The sequence below is a fragment of the Plasmodium berghei genome, assembly GCF_900002375.2.
Source record: "Plasmodium berghei ANKA genome assembly, chromosome: 5".
Taxonomy (NCBI): domain Eukaryota; phylum Apicomplexa; class Aconoidasida; order Haemosporida; family Plasmodiidae; genus Plasmodium; species Plasmodium berghei.
The window spans coordinates 518980-539112 of record NC_036163.2 but is presented as its reverse complement, the minus strand read 5'-3'; the positions used below and the strand labels follow the sequence as shown (position 1 = coordinate 539112).

The 20133-nt window shown below is 22.6% G+C and overlaps 5 protein-coding genes across 5 annotated transcripts; 3 read left to right on the top strand and 2 right to left on the bottom strand.

Moving 5' to 3' along the window:
• Positions 1-985: 985 nt before the first annotated feature.
• On the top strand, positions 986-5049 carry PBANKA_0514100 (pre-mRNA-splicing factor ATP-dependent RNA helicase PRP22, putative; the record flags this gene model as incomplete). Its single annotated transcript, XM_034568387.1, has 4 exons — positions 986-2845; positions 2947-3003; positions 3347-3475; positions 3607-5049. 4 exons carry the CDS (start codon positions 986-988, stop codon positions 5047-5049), a joined length of 3489 nt encoding a protein of 1162 aa, XP_034420382.1.
• A 486-nt stretch (positions 5050-5535) lies between these two features.
• On the bottom strand, positions 5536-6340 carry PBANKA_0514000 (transcription elongation factor SPT4, putative; the record flags this gene model as incomplete). The annotated part of the gene is made up of 4 exons (XM_034568386.1): positions 5536-5766; positions 5973-6069; positions 6155-6206; positions 6325-6340. 4 exons carry the CDS (start codon positions 6338-6340, stop codon positions 5536-5538), a joined length of 396 nt encoding a protein of 131 aa, XP_034420381.1.
• Positions 6341-7619: 1279 nt separating this feature from the next.
• Positions 7620-11660, bottom strand: PBANKA_0513900 (conserved Plasmodium protein, unknown function; the record flags this gene model as incomplete). The annotated part of the gene is made up of 1 exon (XM_034568385.1): positions 7620-11660. The coding sequence occupies one exon, from the start codon at positions 11658-11660 to the stop codon at positions 7620-7622; it is 4041 nt and encodes a 1346-aa protein (XP_034420380.1).
• Positions 11661-15005: 3345 nt separating this feature from the next.
• PBANKA_0513800 (heptatricopeptide repeat and RAP domain-containing protein, putative) lies at positions 15006-16331 on the top strand (the record flags this gene model as incomplete). The annotated part of the gene is made up of 1 exon (XM_034568384.1): positions 15006-16331. The coding sequence occupies one exon, from the start codon at positions 15006-15008 to the stop codon at positions 16329-16331; it is 1326 nt and encodes a 441-aa protein (XP_034420379.1).
• Positions 16332-17190: 859 nt separating this feature from the next.
• Positions 17191-19739, top strand: PBANKA_0513700 (conserved Plasmodium protein, unknown function; the record flags this gene model as incomplete). Its single annotated transcript, XM_034568383.1, has 3 exons — positions 17191-17253; positions 17334-17582; positions 17706-19739. 3 exons carry the CDS (start codon positions 17191-17193, stop codon positions 19737-19739), a joined length of 2346 nt encoding a protein of 781 aa, XP_034420378.1.
• Positions 19740-20133: the final 394 nt, after the last annotated feature.

Sequence of the window (20133 nt, the reverse complement as noted above, 5' to 3'; positions counted from 1 at the left end):
ATAATCTCATATTTTTGTTATCAAATTTTTTGGAAATTTTCAAAAAAATATATTATCTTCATATAGGAAATCTTTAGATTGCGCAGGAAAAACTAGTACTCAATTCTTTTCTTAAACTAGCCAAAATAAATAAGATTATGTTTGGCAACATGCACATTCCCATGCTAGGTTCATGTACATGGACATATGCATATACGAGTGTATGCAGATACGAGTTTAGGCCATAAAAAGTGAGAGAATAGTGATAAAAATAAACCTCACAAATTAAAAAGTTATAAATATTTTATCTTAAATTGTAAGTGTTGAATATTTAAAAAAAATGGCAATTAATATCTGCATATTATTTATTTTTATGTTTGTTTTACTCTTGTATAATTTTTTTTTCATTTTTGAACAATGAATTAACAAAATATTTTCAAATTAAATAATCTTTAATTTATCCAAGGTATATTATTTTTTTTTTTTTCATTTTCTTAAAATAGATATATAAATTGTAGACCAACTATACATCGTTTTTTTTCTTTTCCTATATTTTTGAAAATAAGCAATTCATTTGTTTTATAAATATGTTATAAATTATTTTATTTGTAACAATGATAAACAGAAAATACTTTATTAATTTTTATATATATATATATTGCATATTTTTTTTATAATAAAATTTAGCCATTTTATGGCAATAGCTAAAAGATTATAGCATACATATATAAATGATTTTATTTATTTTTTTAAATCCAAATAATTGACAATTTTCCTAAAATATAAAAACAATTAAATATTAATAATTTATTTAAATAGCTATAGTTAAAATATATGTGCATATATTATATTTTTTTGTATTTATAAAAATAACAATAATAAAGAAACAACAAAATAGGGTACATCCAACAATTTTGATAATATGATATATAATAGTATTTACGCATATAATAAATCTGTTTATAAAAAGTTATGAACATTTTGAATTATTTTCATAGAAAAATTAATGGATGGGTTAAAAAAAATAAACTTAATTCAAAAAATAAATGAAAAATTATATGACCATTTAGGAATAGAAGATGATAATTTAACAGAATTCATAATTTTTTTGTGTGAAAAGTCTACATGTTTAGAAGAATTTTGTAAAGAAGTGTTTGAAAATGGCGGAGAGATCGAACAATCAGTGCTTAAAAATATTTACAATTTAATAAAAAAATCGAAAAGCGAAATAAATGATGATGAAAATGTTAATAAGCAGGCTGCAGAGAATGGAAACGACGACGATTATAATCATATTTCAAAAGAAATTCAAGAAATTGAAAAAAAAAATGAAAAAATGAAAAAGTTTGGATGCTTATCAATTAAAAACAGCACTAATTTGGCTCCCCTTACTGATCAAAGTAACGAAGAAGGAAAACCCAAAGATGAAGATAAAGGAAAGGACAACTCGCTTAATAAAAAAGAAAGAATTGATGAAAATGTTAAATTGAAAAAAAATAGGCAATTGAAATATTCCTTAGATGATGTAAAAAATATAAAGAAAGCAAAATACGAAGGTGATAATGAAGATGATTATAGGGCATTAAAAGTTAATAATATATTTAGCGGAAAAATTAAAAAAATTACAGATTTTGGGATGTTCATTTCCTTTAAAACGAGAGATGGATATAAAGAAGGACTAGTACATATAACAGATATTGACCAAAATAATAAAAGAATTAATTTAAATGAAAAATTTAAAAGAAATATGATTGTTAAAGTTAAAATAAAAGGTATATTTGGTGAAAAAATTAGTCTAAATATGTCTGAGGTTGATCAAAAAACTGGACAAAATTTAGTTAGTAATAATAAGGAAAAAAACATTGATGAAAATAAAACATATTTTTTTGATAATATTGATGATGAATTTAAGCATAAAAGAAATAAAAATCGTATTGATAAATATTCTGAATATTTTAACGACCCAAAAGAAGCGATAAAATATGAAAGTGTTATAAAAATGAAAAGTGACTATTCGAAATGGGAAATACAACAATTAATAAAAAGTGGAATAATTTATGATGAAAATATAAAAAATGAATATAAGAATTTAAAATATGAAGAAAAAATAGATGATGAAGAAGAAATGATTGAAATAGAAGTTAATGAAAAAGAACCAAGTTTTTTAAAAGGTCAAACGACAAAAGCAGGTGCAAATTTATCGCCTATACAAATTATTGTAAATGCTGAAGGAACGTTAGCTAAAGCTATAACAACAACATCAGCATTAACTAAAGAAAGAAAAGAACAAAAAAAAAATGAACAAAATGCACTTTTTGATTCTATACCTAAAGATATTAGCAGACCTTGGGAAGATCCTAATCCAAACTTAGGAGAAAGAACAATAGCAGAAGCATTAAAAAATGTTGGAAAAAATTATGATTTACCAGATTGGAAAAAAAATTATATAAATAATAATATATCAATTGGTATAAAAAATTCATTACCTTTAACTGAACAAAGAAAAAAGTTACCTATTTATAATCTAAAACTAGATTTAATGAAAGCTATAAAAAAAAACAATGTTCTTATAGTTATTGGTGAAACAGGAAGTGGGAAAACAACACAAATACCTCAATATTTACATGAGGCTAAATATACAGATCATGGAATTGTAGGGTGCACACAACCAAGAAGAGTTGCTGCAATGTCAATTGCAAAAAGAGTTAGTGAAGAATTTGGTTGCATATTAGGGCAAGAAGTTGGATATTCTATACGTTTTGATGATTGCACTTCTAACGACACAATAATTAAATATTTAACAGACGGTATGCTTTTAAGAGAGGCCCTAAGTGACACTATGCTATCCAGATATTCTTTTATAATAGTAAGGCTGTGTTATGCTTTTCGCTATTCTACTTGTTTATAATTTTACTTAAAAATATTTATATTTTCGTTTTTTTTTTTTATTCCATTTTTATTTTTTAGCTTGATGAAGCTCATGAAAGAACAATCTCAACGGATATTCTGTTTTGTCTCCTAAAGGTATATTTAAAAAAAAAAAAAAATAATATAATTTGAGATTTAAATAAAGTAGATAAATGCATATATGTTCTCTCCTGTTTGTACTATATATAGCCTCTTCTATTGACGACATTTCGTTTAAAAATAAAATAAGAATTGTCGACAGGTATTTGGCTAAAAATAATTACTTCCCTTTAAAGCGAAGATATATAGCCACCTTATTGGTGCATTAACGTGTCGGAGCAAAATATGCATTACAGGGAATAACATGACTGTAAATTGCCAAATATTTTTTTATTTGGTATAGACATATTTATTGTCACAATCCATACATTTCGTACTTTTTATTTTTTTAAATTATTAGGATGTTGTTAAGAAGAGATCTGATTTCAAACTGATCGTCACGTCTGCTACTTTGGATGCAGAAAAATTCTCGGCTTATTTTTTCAATTCTCCAATTTTCACAATTCCAGGAAAAATATTTCCGGTGGAGGTAAGGAACTCAAATAAATTGAAAAATTTCGGAAACAAAATGAAAGAAGCTGAGCACACATTAGCTTTATTTTACGCTTTGTTCATGTTTTTTTCATGCCTTGTTTTATTTTACGCTTTAAACTTACTTAGATTCTGCATTCAAAGGAGCCTGAAAGCGATTATGTAGAAGCATGTCTTATTACAGTTTTAAATATACACTTAAATGAGCACCCTGGAGATATTTTAGTATTTTTGACAGGACAAGAAGAAATTAATACAGCTTGTGAAATATTACATGAACGTATGAAAAAGTTAGAAAGTATGTCTCCGCCACCTTTAATTATATTACCCATATATTCATCACTTCCATCAGAAATGCAAAGTATCATATTTGAACCTGCCCCACCAGGATGTAGAAAATGTATATTAGCAACAAATATAGCAGAAGCTAGTTTAACAATAGATGGTATATTTTTTGTAATAGATCCTGGGTTTTGTAAAATAAAAAAATATGATTCTAAAAGAGATATGGATTCATTAATAATAGCCCCTATATCTAAAGCAAATGCTAAACAAAGAGCAGGTAGAGCAGGTAGAACTGGGCCTGGGAAATGTTATAGACTCTATACTGAAGAGGCTTATAAAAATGAAATGGCAGAAACTAGCGTTCCAGAAATACAAAGAATCAATTTAGGAAGTATAGTATTATTATTAAAAGCATTAGGAGTTAACGATTTTTTGCATTTTGATTTCATGGATTCACCATCTATCGAAACTCTTATATATTCTTTAGAAAACTTATATTATTTAGGCGCATTAGATGATAATGGATATTTAACTAAATTAGGAAAAAAAATGTCAAATTTCCCAATGGAGCCTAACTTATCTAAAATTTTATTAACATCTATTAATTTTAATTGTACTGATGATATATGTACTATTGTTAGTATGATCAGTGTTCAGAATATTTTTTATAGACCTCAAAATAAAATTTTGTTAGCTGATAAAAAAAAAAATAAATTTATAATGCCACAAGGAGATTTAATAACATATTTAAATATATATAATAAATGGAAAGAAAACAGTTTTTCAAATTATTGGTGCCATGAAAATTTTATTCAATCAAGAGCATTAAAACGGGCTCAAGATGTTAGAAAACAATTATTATCGATTTTTGAAAAATATAATTATCAAGTTAAAAAAAGAGGATATGATATTAGCAATTCTACGAATTATGTTAATATATGTAAAAGTATATGTTCAGGATATTTTAATCATGTATGTAAAAGAGATAGCCAACAAGGATATACAACCTTATTAACAAATCAGCAAGTTTTTATACATCCATCTTCAACTCTTTTTAGCAAAAATCCATTATTTGTTGTATATCATGAACTTGTTTTAACCAATAAAGAATACATAAGAGATTGTACGATAATTCAACCCCAATGGTTAATACAATTAGCACCTAACTTATTTATACCCGCTGATGAAAAAAAAATATCAAAGATTAAACTTCGAGAAAAGATCGAACCTTTACATAATTATTATGAGGAACCTAATGCTTGGCGATTATCTCGAAGAAAAGGATAGACTTTCTTTATATGGCCAAAAATATGTTTATAATTTTATTTACAATATATTGTTTGCAATTTTATTGGGGAATATATTTTGTTGGATTCCTAGTTGGCTCACGTTTCTCAGTTTTATCATTTATTTTATGTACACACTTTTTAGCCATTTATTAATGCTATTCATTTATTTTTAATTTCTGTGTTATCTTTTTTTTTTTGGTAATATGAAAAAAAATATTGTCTTATTAATACGCATATAAACTCTTTTTGATAATATTTTAAACATATAGTTAAAAAATTGTAATTTTTTTAAGTATTAATCGAAAAATGTGTTTAAAAGAGAATCATCAAACAGTCATCTTAATAATGCACACATAAATAATGAAGTAAAAAATAATAACTAAAAACATTTACAAATTTACTAAAAAATAATTAAATGGTTATAAAAAATTATAATGATATGTAGATTAGCTAGCTAGCTATTTTTTTTTTTTTTTTTATCAAATTAATAGCTTGATTTTAAGTCTCTTATCGATTCAGGTAATTCTCCTACAACCTGTAAAGCATAAAAGCCTGGATTATATTTGCTAAGGTCATTATATTGAGCTATCCAAGATTTAGTAGGAGTAGTTATTGCTATAAATCCACTAAAATTTTCTGTTGTGCAATCTTGTATTCTATGTCTGTCCCCAGTCATTTGCAAAAATTTACAATTACTACATCCGTTTTGGTAAAACTATAAAAAAATTATATAAACCAATATGAAACATATTGCAATATATCTATAATCTTTTGCTAAATAATTATAGAGAAATATACCATGCCATAATATATGCATGGCAATAAAATTGACAAATATTTTTTAATGTAATGTAATGTAATGAAGGAATATATAAATAGTAGTGGATATATTATTTTTTTTTATGATTTGTGTGTAATTACTTCGGCTTCAGTTCGTAATAAACGACAAGATAAACATGCCCGCAGCTTTAAAGCCTTATCATCTTGTCCAGGATTCCTCGATTTTTTAACTGAATCTCTATAAAGTTAAAACAGATATATAGATATGTATAGTTGTGTGCAAATAGCTATTTTGCTCTTTTCTCAAACTATATATATGTTACCCATGTTCTACGAATGGCTCATCAATTTTTTTCATGTCTGTTTTTTTCCTTCCTATAATAAAAAATGAATTATGAAATTTCATTCATAATATACTTACAACTTAGGAAAAATGCAACAAAATGATAATACTATTGTTATTTTTTATGTTTTTTTAAAACTAATAATTAACCTTTTGGAGTTGCCATAATTGTTTTTTCCACTTTTTCTTTATTTTAATGAAATAAAAAAAAGTTGTGGGACCAAATAAAATAATAATAATAAAATGTATTAATATTAATGCATCTTCTCTATATGCATATACATAAATATATGATATATTTACAATTTTTTTAAAAAAAATTAATATTATTACATAATTTTCCTGAAAAATTAATCAAACATTGCTTTATTCGTTTTTTTATTATGTTATTTTTATTAATATTTCATTATGAATTTTTTCTTACATTATTCTATCAATTTTATTTTATATATTATAATTTGTTCGAAAAAAAAAATACAATCTATATATGTAAGAAAATTATGTTAAAGTAACAAAGTATTTCAATTTCAATGAATAATATGTAACTCTTTGAACACCCAATTTTCATTTTTCTTTTTAAAAAAATTATATATATGAATATATACCATTATATATATATATATGTAATACCCATATATTTTTTATAAATATATTTGCTTATAAATTATTTTAGGTATTCCCTCCCCTATCTGAACAAAATTAATCATTATACTAATATAAAAATGTAGAATTAAATTATTATATATTCTTTATCATAATAATATGAATATTTCCATGCTATATTTATTGTGACATAATTGTTATATAAAATTGGGAATATACCAAAAAATAATAATATAATGCAAGTATCTCTTTTTTTAACATTATTTGGAAAAAAAATAGGTAATACCATTTCTCATTTTCTATTTAAAATTTTTTGAGAAAAATAAAGTTATATATTTTATATACTTATCTAGGCAACCCATGAAAGTGTGATTATCTCATATCACATATATATATATGTACACATATTCACTATATACATTAAAAAGAACAATGCAATGTCTGTGATTTTCGCATATAGTGAAACCCATACAATACCCTATTTTGTACTGAAATAAATATTCCACAAAATATGAGAAATTAAGACAATCACTGAAAAATACAGTTGGTCAATATTTGATCAAAACTTTCTAACTTGAACAGTAAATTTGTTCGTTTTAGTTTTCGAATATTACATTAACAATATATCAAAAAAAAAAAAAATCGCTAGATAGCAATTTGATCAATACATAATAGCTAGCTATCTTTTTTTCCAGTTATAAAAAAAAAAATAATAAAGATTATGAAGGGATAATATAGACATAGATATATACCATTTTTTCCATTTGTAATAAAAATATATAAAGACACAAACTGGATTATAAATCCTTCGAAGATAAAATAAAGATGTTCAAATTAATTTTTCAATTTTTTTGGCGTTTAAAACTGTCATTTACACATATAGTTTCTCTCTTGTATTCAAAATTATATTCCATCATTTTTTGTAAACATAATTCTCTAGACATAATAGTATTATTGTAATACAATTTCCCAAATAGTAATTTTTTACTAGTACATCCTTGTAATGATTTCTTAATATCTATTAAGAATTTTTTAACTTGTTCCTTAGCGTTCTCTTCATTTTCGTCATTTTCTATCATATCTTCATTATAATTATTTGATAAATAATCATATTTTTCAGTGTAATTTAAAAGAGCTGATACATTAGGCTGTTTTAATATTTTAAAAATATAACAAAAAGTTGTAACTACAATTATAAATTTTAAATAATATTCTTGTAAAATTCCAATATCTAGAAATGAATTTTGACCTGTCTTTGGTATTTTTTTTATTTTTTCATCGATACTATTTTCTTCAATTGTATTTTCATATTTCTCTACTTTTATATTTATAAACAAAATAAATAAATTATATAAGTCTATGGTTTTATTACATCTTTCGTAAATTCTATAAAGGTTGACTAAATCTTCTAAACTTGATATATTATCATAATATGGATTTAAATAAATTTTATTATCACAAATAATATTACTATTCACATTTTCATTTTGAGGATTTTCTGTGCAAAAACAGCATGAACACATTAAATTCCCAGTTTTATATGGATTATTATAACAAAGGGTTTGTAACAATTCTCCTTTTATATTTCTTGTTATTATATCTGTAAAATCTTTATCTGGTTTATGAATAGTTATATCAAATGCAAGGGGATTATAATGTAGTGGGGGAAGTAATAATAGATATAAATAATCATGTATGAACATATTTAAAGAATCTGAAATATCTTGAATTGTAATTGTTCGATCATTATCATATTCCGTATCGTTTACCTTTAACGTCGTATTATGTATTGTCAAATATCGCTTGTATGTTTTTTTTTCATCACAATTTTCATTTTGATTATTAGACATGTCAGTGTTATCAACATTTTTCTGAAAAAATTCACCTTTGCATACGTTAGTATCAATATCTTTTTGTTTCAAAAATTTTCTAAACATTTCTATTAAATCATCTAATTTGTAAAGAAGAGAGTAATAAATGGAAAACGAATCAGAATATGAAAAACTTTTTGAAAAATCATCATTAATTAAATATTCTTTGTCTTTTTCATATACTTTCTCTTTTAACAAATATAAATAATCCTCTAAATTATATACTAAAGAATAAATTTTAATATAATATTTTTTAAATTCTTTTAATATATTTAAAAGAGTTTCTTGATTTTTAAAATAATAAGGATTAACAATATCAATCAAAAAATGTACACATTTTTTTACATCGTTTTCTGCAATTTTATATAATTCTTCTATATATAATATATTTGTATTGTTATTCCATTTTGCTTTTTCTAAATTATCAAATAATTTTCGAAAATATTCGATTCTTTTTAACGAATTGCTATATTCAGGTTTATGTTTAATTATAATATTAATAAAATTTATAGCTATATTAAATGCATATTTTCTTTCTAATAGTTTTAAAACAGTTTCAGGAATAAAATGTTCACATAAATGTTTATTTATCTCTTTTATGTTTTCAAGATTTTGTAAATTTTTTATTTCATTATCTTCTCCTGGTTCTAATAATAATTTATCTTCAATATTAAAAACTGTTTTTTTTTTTTTTTTTTCTTTTATCGAATTACTATTTTCATAACAATACACTAAATCTCTGAAAGGGTGATCTAACCACCAGTTTATGGTATTAGCTTTAAATTTCCATGCATATAACTTTCTATCAAATAATCCATTCCTGTCTTTATCAAGCTTGTTAATATTGTTTACCTTTGGTGGAACATTACAATTATCGACTACATCGAATTGATCATTCTCATTTTTGTCATAATTTAATTTTTTATTTTTTTTTAAAGTAAATACATCTGTGTCAATACTCGAAGATGTTGGGGTGTGGACATCAGAATTTTCATCATGTATTAGATAATAATTTTTGATTAAAATATTAGAATATTTTTTTTTTAAATACGATAAATGAAAATAATATAAATTAGATGAATAACATAAAGAAATTATTTTTTTATGCAAATTTCTTATATTATATTGTATAAATGTGTTAAATGTTTTGTTTTTTGATCTAACAAATGTATATGGTGAATATTCAGTAACTGATTCATTATCAGTATCATTTTCAATATCAGTATCACAACAATTATTAAAATAATAATTTATAGGAATTGATAAAAAAGAAAACAAATTATTATCATAAAAATCTTTTGTTAATATATAAAGGATATGAATTAAATGGCTAATTGACTGATTATTTTTATATAATAATAATTTAATAGTATGTATTGTTCTAAAATTAATTACAAAAGGAATAATATTTTTAAATAATATATTATTACATATATTTTCACAAACCAACTTATTGTTTAAAATATCCACGTTTTTTATTCGTAATTTACTTTGTGTGCTTGGTGTTGTTATGTTATTAAAAAAAAAAGGAGATGACACACCCAATATAACACTTAAACATATCTTATTATTTATTCTTAAATTTATCAATATATTTAAAATTCCATTAAATATATTTATGTTAAAATATTCACAATCATGAATCAATACTATTACTCGAACTTTTTTTCTTCCGTCATTAAAATAATAATTTTCAATATTATATAATTCTAAATTATTGTAATTTTTTAAAAAATTTTCATCACTAAACTCATTTGCTTCGCCATTTAGCCATGATAAATCCGATTTATTTTTTTTACGTTTTTTTTTGAAATCATTTTCTTTTACTTTACCTTCACATTTTCTATTTATTTCAGTCATATTGTTATACAACTCAACAAGTTTATCAACATTTATTAATTTTCTATTCAATGTATAATCGTTATCAAATTCATTTTCAACATAATTCGAATTAGAAGATGGTTCTCCATTATGTTCAGAATAAAATGAATCCACATTTATTCTATTATCTTCTTCAATTTTATTTATATTATTGCTGTATTTTTGTTTATATTTCATATTTTTTTTATTCATATTTTTTGATAATTTTCTTATTTTATATTCTCTATATAATTGATTATATATATTACATATTGCTGAATTCACATTATTAGAAGTGCTTGAATTTAAAGAGCACACATACACATCACAATCGTTGTCATTGCCACAATTTGCATTATCTTCACTATCTGTCTGTTCATGATATGAGCTATCATAACTTTCATTAATGATATCACTAGAATTACTTACTAAATCATTGTCTACATTTCCATTATTATTTTGTTTTTTTATTTTTGAGCAATTCCCATCTTTTTCCAATTTAGAAGACAAGCAATTTGATTTATCTGAATCATCATAAAATGAATTACATAAACCGAAGTAATTATCTGATCTAACATTTTTAACTAAAGCTTTGGATGCATCATTTTTTTTAATCCGTTTTTTTCTATGTCTTCCTTTTTTATGAACCCATTCCTTTAACTTATATGATAAAGTATCTATAACAATTTCATGATCAGAAACATTTGTACCAGCAGTCATTAATACCAATGGAAGGTATTCACTAGAAGATATCGAATATAAATATATGTCTTCAAATACATCAGTTAAATTTTTTGATATTTGTATATCTATTTCTTTTTTTATCAATTTAATAATTTTTATCCATGTTAAACGAAAGGCTCGATTTCTTAATAAAAAACTATTCAATTCACTTTCTTCAAAAATGTCGATATCGCTACTTTTTTTTTTTTCAGTTTTTTTTGTAAAATGTTTTATATTCCTATTCAATATTGGAATAACTACGGGATTATATCTTTTAAATATATTTTTTTTTTTACTTAAATATATACATTTTGCTCGTTTTTTTACATTACCTGTATTATTTTTATTGTTCTCTAAATATTCATTATTAACGGATTTCAAGATAAACCCTTTTCCCATATAAATGGATTTGGGGCTTATTTCAGTCATTGTGATTTCACTTTCTTTTTTTTATTCACAATTTTACAATATTTAATATATGTCGGAGTTATAAGAATACTTGTAAATGTACTATTATGCTAAAATGAGGCTATTCGTTTTGTTAACGTATTTGTTTACTAATTTTTCTAATCTATTATTTTATAAATATTAGTAATAAAAAATAATACAATAGGGAAATAAAACATTAATTTTGTAGATAGTCTTTAATTACTAACGTTTTCGATTTTTCTCATTATTATATGCCTAATTTTATGGTAATTTTTTTTTAATTATGAATCGAGCACTTTGTATATATTCATATAAGCATGTGTGTAAATATTTATTTTGAATACAATCAACTATGTGCACGATATATAAATTTTATTAATATAAAAATAAAAATAATTTAAGACACTAAGCCATATCAAAATGTGAGAAAATATATGCATGTCTTCAATGTTATAAAATGAAATAATTAATAATTTGTAGAAAAAAAAATATAAAATGGTGATATATAAGTTAGGTATATATGTTTCTATCATATAAAGTATTTCATGCTTGTTTATTTTTATAAATTTTATCACGATTTTTTTATAAAATTTGTCATATTATTTTTTTAATAAAAAAAAGACATAAAATAATACTCACATGTATTAACACTATATATCTATAATAGTATACATAAATGGAAATATATAATAGTGAACATGCTAAGAGAAAAGTAAAATATATATGTATTTTTTGTTTGCTTTTTTTGCCTTAACAAACAGGTTTTTCATAACACACGCATATATATGAAAGCAAGCAAATATGCATATATATTACGAAAAATATAAAAATAAGAAAAAAATATAATTATCCAGTTTTTTCAAAAACATATAAAAGATAATAACAAATAGACAAAAACAAACAAACACATTAACCTCAAATTTTCTCCGCACAAATTTTGCATAATGTAGTTTATAGCTATATTCAAAGGATGCTATTTAAAAGATAAAAAAAATATGTGTATACCTATATAAAACAAACACAACGTACAAAAGCAAAGATTAATGTACTCAAACACCAAACAAATCAAATTGCCAAATGGTTCGGGGGAAACAAATAACAAATAGCCAAAACAGCGACAAATTCAAACAAACACATATTCAAAAAGAAATACAAATAAAAATAGCCAAATAAAATAAACAAACAAAATAGCCAAATAATTACTAAACAAATAAAATAACCAAATAAAATAAACAAACAAAATAACCAAATAAAATAAACAAACAAAATAACCAAATAAAATAAACAAACAAAATAACCAAATAAAATAAACAAACAAAATAACCAAATAAAATAAACAAACAAAATAATCAAATAAAATAAACAAACAAAATAACCAAATAATTACTAAACAAATTGTCTAATAAAAACCAAATAAACTATTACAACTATAAACAAATATAAATAATAAACTTATAAAAAATAGGCAATAAAGCAAATAATATATAAAAAATAATGCATATTTACAAAAAAGGCATACCAAATATTCCAGTAATATATATATTCGAATAAAATAAATATTGCTACAAGCATATTATATATGCATTATTGTGTGTGTATATTGTTGTTAAAGCATACTATAATATATTATATCGGGTTTCTTTTTTTTCTAATTAAAAATAATATATGGTAATAATATACAGCAATAATAATAAACTACATTGTATCGATAATGTAGCATTTTATATAGTACGCATTAAAATTATTTATAATTTTGCATGCGGTAACAAATCTCTTATTTTATGTATTTTTTCACAACCATATTAATAAATAATATTGGGAAAACAGGAAAAAGTATTTATTTTTAATTTTTGTTCACTAATTATTTTCTATAATTATGTATTTTATATTATTATCATCATCATATTATTTAATATGTTTTATATCAATATTATCACTTCAAACGTTAATTCTTCTCATTTTTGATAATTTACTACACCTTAAAAAAATTATATTATATATATGGTAATATATATGCTCATATTTTTCACACTTTTTATAAATATATTAAAGCGTATTGTATAAAGGTTAGTCGGATATGTGATACAAAAATATAAACGAAGTATAAACAAAAATACAGAGCCATATATTGCCAATATTATGTAATTAATGTACTTAATTCACACACATATTTTATGGGTGCATTTAGACATATTGATTAACTAATAAAAGTTGTTTGCCCAATTAAAAAGGTTTTTTTTTATTTATGAAATTTCAAAAAAACAAAATACATATAATATTGCACACATAAGTGTAAAGATTTATTACTTAAGATTTGGTCTTTTAAACAGTTCAAAATATACAATAATCAAATAATAAATGAGTTTATTCATTATTAATAAAATTTATCTGGTCATTTTAAATTCATAGTAATAAAATAGTTAAATAAGTGGTAATAATAAATATCATATGCAATTAATTTCATGTTTTAAAAATTGTTTTTCGTCCCTATTCTGAAAAAGTATAACTATTAAATCTTAATTTGTATTCATGGATATTGTACATATATTTGCTAACGTTTCATAAAAAAAAAATCGAATATAGCAACCAGCATTGTTAACCTAGTTAATTGGTATCATCTTGAAAGTTGATAAGTTAAAAGATTGAATAATAACATGCTCATAATATGAATATTCTTGTATTTAAAAAGTAATGAAATTTTAATAATTAAAGCGGAAACACAAATATGTAATTATATATAATAGGTATATTAATATGGGTTATATACATAATATGAAAATACTAATGTAGTTGGGGTGAGCTATATTTTAAGTATAACATACATGTTAATGGAATAAAATAAATTATTGTTTTAGTATATTTATAAATATTTATCTATTAAATTATAAGTGGTTATTTTTTGTTACACGAATTTTCACTAAAAATATTTAAAAATATAATAAATAAATAATAATATAACAACGGGAAGTTTTAAAAAATCGCGTAAAAATTATGTACGTGTTCATAATATTTACATGTAAAGTAGAAAAAAAATTCACATATGTAATGTTTTTACAGGCTTTAAAATATTTGAAAAATTATATGTTTAATTATGGCATATTAAGAAAAAAAGTAAAAATACAGAATTTTTGTTTACCTCTTTTTTTTTTTATAATTTCTTGATTTAACGGGTAAATTAGGTCAAACTGATCGAAACAGCCAATCTATTTGCGTAATGCTGCGAAATTAAATAAACCATAGCTAGCCACAATGACAAGCATTTAAAAAAAAATTATATAACATTGAAAAGTGAAAAAAAAAAAATATATATTCCTTTGACTGAGAATAAGAATACTGTCACACAAAATGGGGCTTCTGAGACCAAGAGAACGTGTTATTGTAAATGCTATAAGGAGGGAAAGTAGAATAAAATATAAAGCGAAACGTATGCATAAGCGCTTTCGTTCATGGGCACAACAAAGAGTTAGAGAATATTGGCTACCTATGAATGTTTGCTTAACAAGTCAGGTAAATTTAATGGATGGGCAATATATCTCAGCTTGTGTGCAAAAAGCAGCAACGCTAAGAAAGCATGATTATGCATTGTGGAAAGGATATAGTGAACGCATATTAGAAATTTGTAATACATTAACACCACAACAAATAGGTTATATATTTTATGGAATGGGTAAAAGTGGATTTTTAAATATGCCTTTTTATAATATATTTTTAAATAATGTAGAAAATTGTTTAGAAAATTTTTATAGCCATCCATTAATGTGTGTAGCATGGGCATTAAATAGATTGCAAATAAGAAAAGAAGAATTTTTAAAAAAGTTGTGTAAATGTGTTATAAATAAATTTGATGAAATTCGAATAAAAGATTTAATTAAAATAAATACTTCAATAGCTAAACTAGGAATTGATGATAAAAATTATAAAACTTTTATAAACAAAAATATAATCAATAAATTAGAAACGATTTTTGCACAAGATTTTAGAAATGTTATAAATGATGTTACATTAATTAATTTATATGATGATGAAGTAAAAAAATATATATTAACACGATTTAGTAATATGTTTATATGTGCAAGGCCACAGCATTATAAAAGTGCATATAAATCTGCAGTATCTATAAGAGTATTATATCCACATGTATGGGATTCGTTAACAAATAAAGTAAAAAGTTTTTATGTTAGATTAAGTATGAGAAGGATTCCTGAAATTCCTAGAACACCATCAGCATTTCAATGGGAAGTATCTGATTGTTTAGCAAAACTCGGGATTGGGCATAGAAATACATTTTTATGGGGTTGTTATTTTATCGATATTGGAGAAACAAATGAAAAAAGAAATTGTTGGTTTGTTGATGGCCCTTCATCTTTTTACACAGCAACAAATCAATATACAGAATCTGTCAAATTACAACATCGAATTTTATATGATTTAGGATGGAATATTAGAAGAATCGTTTGGATTGATTGGCTAAACATGGGAAATGATATTTGTCAAAAAATCGAATTTATAAAAAAGAAAAGAAATAATGAACCATTAGGAAAAAATTTAATACACACTCCAGTTATACATCCCGATGAAATTGCCTCAAAATTGAAGGAATTAAAATTGTATAAAAGCAATAAAGAAATGGAAAAATATAAAAACAAAGAAAGAATAGAACTGAATATGTAATTTTCTCAATTGAACATAAAAATTATATTTTAATAATTTCAAATATATAGAGAAACACGAAAAATAACTTTATTTTTTAAGTTGCTCTATAAACTCTTTTGTGATTTTTTTTTTTTTCAAACATGTTTCAATGTTTTTATAAAATTTACATTTTTTTAACTCATCTTAATTTCAGTCTGACTTTTTTCTTTTTTTTTGTAATTTTTAAATATTATTTTATAAGGGAATTGTTTATCAACCATTTCATTTTTCACTTAACTTTTTTTAAAATAGAGAATTATATAAGCATGACACATTTCCACATGTTCTGCCAAATCATCTATTTTATTTGTTAATTTATGTTTATTACCATTCGTTTTATTCATTTATAATTTTAATATAATTTAAAATAATAACACCAATACAATTAAAAAAAAAAAAATTAAAAAAATTCCCAAAATAACATGTGAATCAACCACATTAAGTTGAAAATAAGCAAAAAATGTAAATCTCGAATTTTTTAATATATGGATTCAATTTTATAATTGTACCTATTTATGTGTCTATACAAGAAATTCTTTATTATGTATAGACTTGTTCTGCATGCATTTCAATAAAAAAAACACTGAATTATTTTTGTTTCATAATATACAACATACAGAGAAAAATAAATTAAAAAAAGTTATCAATCATGTTTTAATTAAAAAAATAAGACATTAAAAATTCTTTTATTTTTTTCATGATAATGTAATTATTTATATTGATAAGTAAATATGTATTCATGTTTATATTTATTTATAAAAAGACAAAAAGCATGAATGTGTTACTTGGGTTAATGTCATTAAATAATTGGGGATCTCATGATTGAAACAATAAAAGAATGAAGAAATATTTTTTACTTAAATATGCCATTTTGTTTTATTTTCTTATTTTTCCAATATTGGTATGGGAAAAATAAATATATATTATGTATATAATGTATATATATAATATAATCATATACTTTGATTTTTTTTATATCAGATTTATGTGGGAAGTGAAGAAAATAATCAAAGCAAAATAGACAACCTAAATGAGAATAGTCGACTAGCTTTTTTTTTATTAATACAATTAAAAGTTCCATATTTGTTGGAAAAATTTACACAAAGTATAAAATATGAAAAAGTTATTGATGCTATTATTTATTTATATAACGAAGAGCTAGCCAAACCTGATGTTGTAAAAAAACAAAACAGCTATTCTATTCAAGATATAAAAAATGTTGTGCAAGGGGTAATTTATATATGCATGTTCATATTTTTTGTCATTCTTTGTGTAAAAACATGAAGAAAGGAAATATATATGAGCTCATTTAGCTTCATTACACATTCCCTTCTCATTTCAAACCCTTTACAGTTGCAGAACATACGAGCAGATATAAAAAATGGAGATACTAAATACTTCAATTGGATGAACTTAATTTATAAAGAATGTTGGAATGATGAAAATTATTGCCATATGTTAACATCAGAAAAATGCTCGTTAGCTGTTTTTAAAACATTACCTTCAAGCAAACTCCCAATAACATGTATAAGTTGTATGATATATGCAATGAATTATGCTCTACATTCTGAATATTTGTTTAAAGTATTTTCTAGTATTGTAGTTTGTAATAAGGCAGACAATTTAAAATTATTAAGCTTAAGTAATGACATTGGCTTAATAAGAGAATATCGAATTTATTTAAATTTTTTAAATAAAAATGAACTTTTAAAAAATATACAAAGCGAAATAATAATTTTGAATATAAAAAACTCTAGTCGTTTAATTAATTTATTAACAAATAATATGGAAGAAAATAATAAAATAAATGTAACATTTAGAAATATAATAAATGAATCTATGTCCGAAATTATAAAAAATGGAATAAATAGATATATAAAATATTTAAATAATAATCATCTTTATACAATAAATGAAAATAATGATATAAATATAGAATTAGAAAAAGCAGTTACTGTAACCATTAACGGATATTTATATTTAGACAAAAAAAGCAATAAATTATTACATGTTCAGGATTTTGGGTTATTCTTTCCAAAATTTTATTTTAAAAAATGCATAAATTTATTAACAAGTCATAATTTATTTGTACAAATAGAATTTGGAATTAACCATGTTCATAATTTTGCTCAAATAAAAAATTTATTTAATTTTATTGAATTAGAATTAATATTAAACTCGTATTTCCATTTAGGAAATGGTTATTATTCCAGCACATCAATCATATTAAAAAAGTTTATTTATATGAACAATCAAAATGTTACTTTTAATGAGAAAGATAATAACATATATATATATAATGAATTTAATAAAGACAAATATAATGTGGATAATTTGCTATTTTTTGAAGATGAAATAATAGGAAGTAAAGAGGATGATGATTTTCAAAAAAATAATTCAAACAATATTCACAACTTGGATATCCTAAATTCATTTGAAGAAAAATATGCAGATAATATTAAACTCAACCCTTTTGATGATAAAACTATTATATTAATTTTAATGGTAAAAATATTAACAGAAACAAAAATTACGGTAATAAAAGAAAAAATTATTAGCCTGTTAATAAAACCTGTCTATTCAAAATCGCTAGATGGATTTGAATATAAAGAACATAAATTAATACAAAATGAATTAGTCGATATTTTAGGAGAATCTTATAGCAATTCAAATAATTATTTCAAAAGAAGGACTTTTGGTTTTGGATCAAAAATAAATAAAAAAGATATAGAAGAATTGGAAAAAATAACTCCAATTGGATATAAATTAATACAAATAGCTTTTAAAAGTTATAATTTTATTTCAATAAATGATAGAAAAAATATATATTCTGGTAGTCAAATGTTTTCCTTATTTCAAAATAGATTACATTATCTTAATAATTGGGATGCTAAAATATTATTTATTAAAAAAATTGAATCACAAAATATTATAGAAAAAAAATATAATGTTTATTCATATCCAGAGGAAGGGTGTAATAATTGGCTAGTTACATGTTGTATTATTATTATTTTATTAATTATTTTATTATCTTTTATATTATATCGATATGTGTTAAATGATAAATTTAATTTGGCCCAAATTATGAAAAACTGGAAAACAAACAAAAAAAAAAAAAAACTAAAAAAATATTCTTATATTAATTACAATTCCTATTATAAGTACAATTATTCGAAACTTGGTTTGAATAAAAGAATGAGGGATAGTAGAAGTATTGACAGAAAAGAACTAAGACAATTGATAAGAAAAAACAGAAAAAAACATAGTTCCTATTACAACTATAAAGACAGAGAGGCACAAAAGACCAAACAACATTTAGACAAAAATGAAGACAATTCCAGTAAAAATTTTTTTCGTGAAGAAATTCAAACAAGTTACCAAGTTTAAAATTTCTGATTGACCTTAAGCATTTTTCTTAAAATAAAAAAGTGTCGAAACAAAGATAAACTAATTCGTACATACGAATTTGTGTACATTTGGCTATTTTAAAAAACATAAGTTTTATAAATATGTGTGAAATTCGAATAAAAAAATCCACAATATTCGAAATTTACAACACGGGCAATTATATGTGTTTTTTTTTTTTATTTATTTATTTATTTATTTTTTTTTTTTTTGGAACAAATAGTGAATACATAACAAAGCATGGAACGTTTAAATGGAACTAAATTTAGTATTATTTAATAACAAACTCAAAACAAATTTGAGATAAAAATAATCGTTTGACATGCTTTAATCGAAATTGTGGTTTTAAATAGTGCACAATTATATCTCCTTTTAT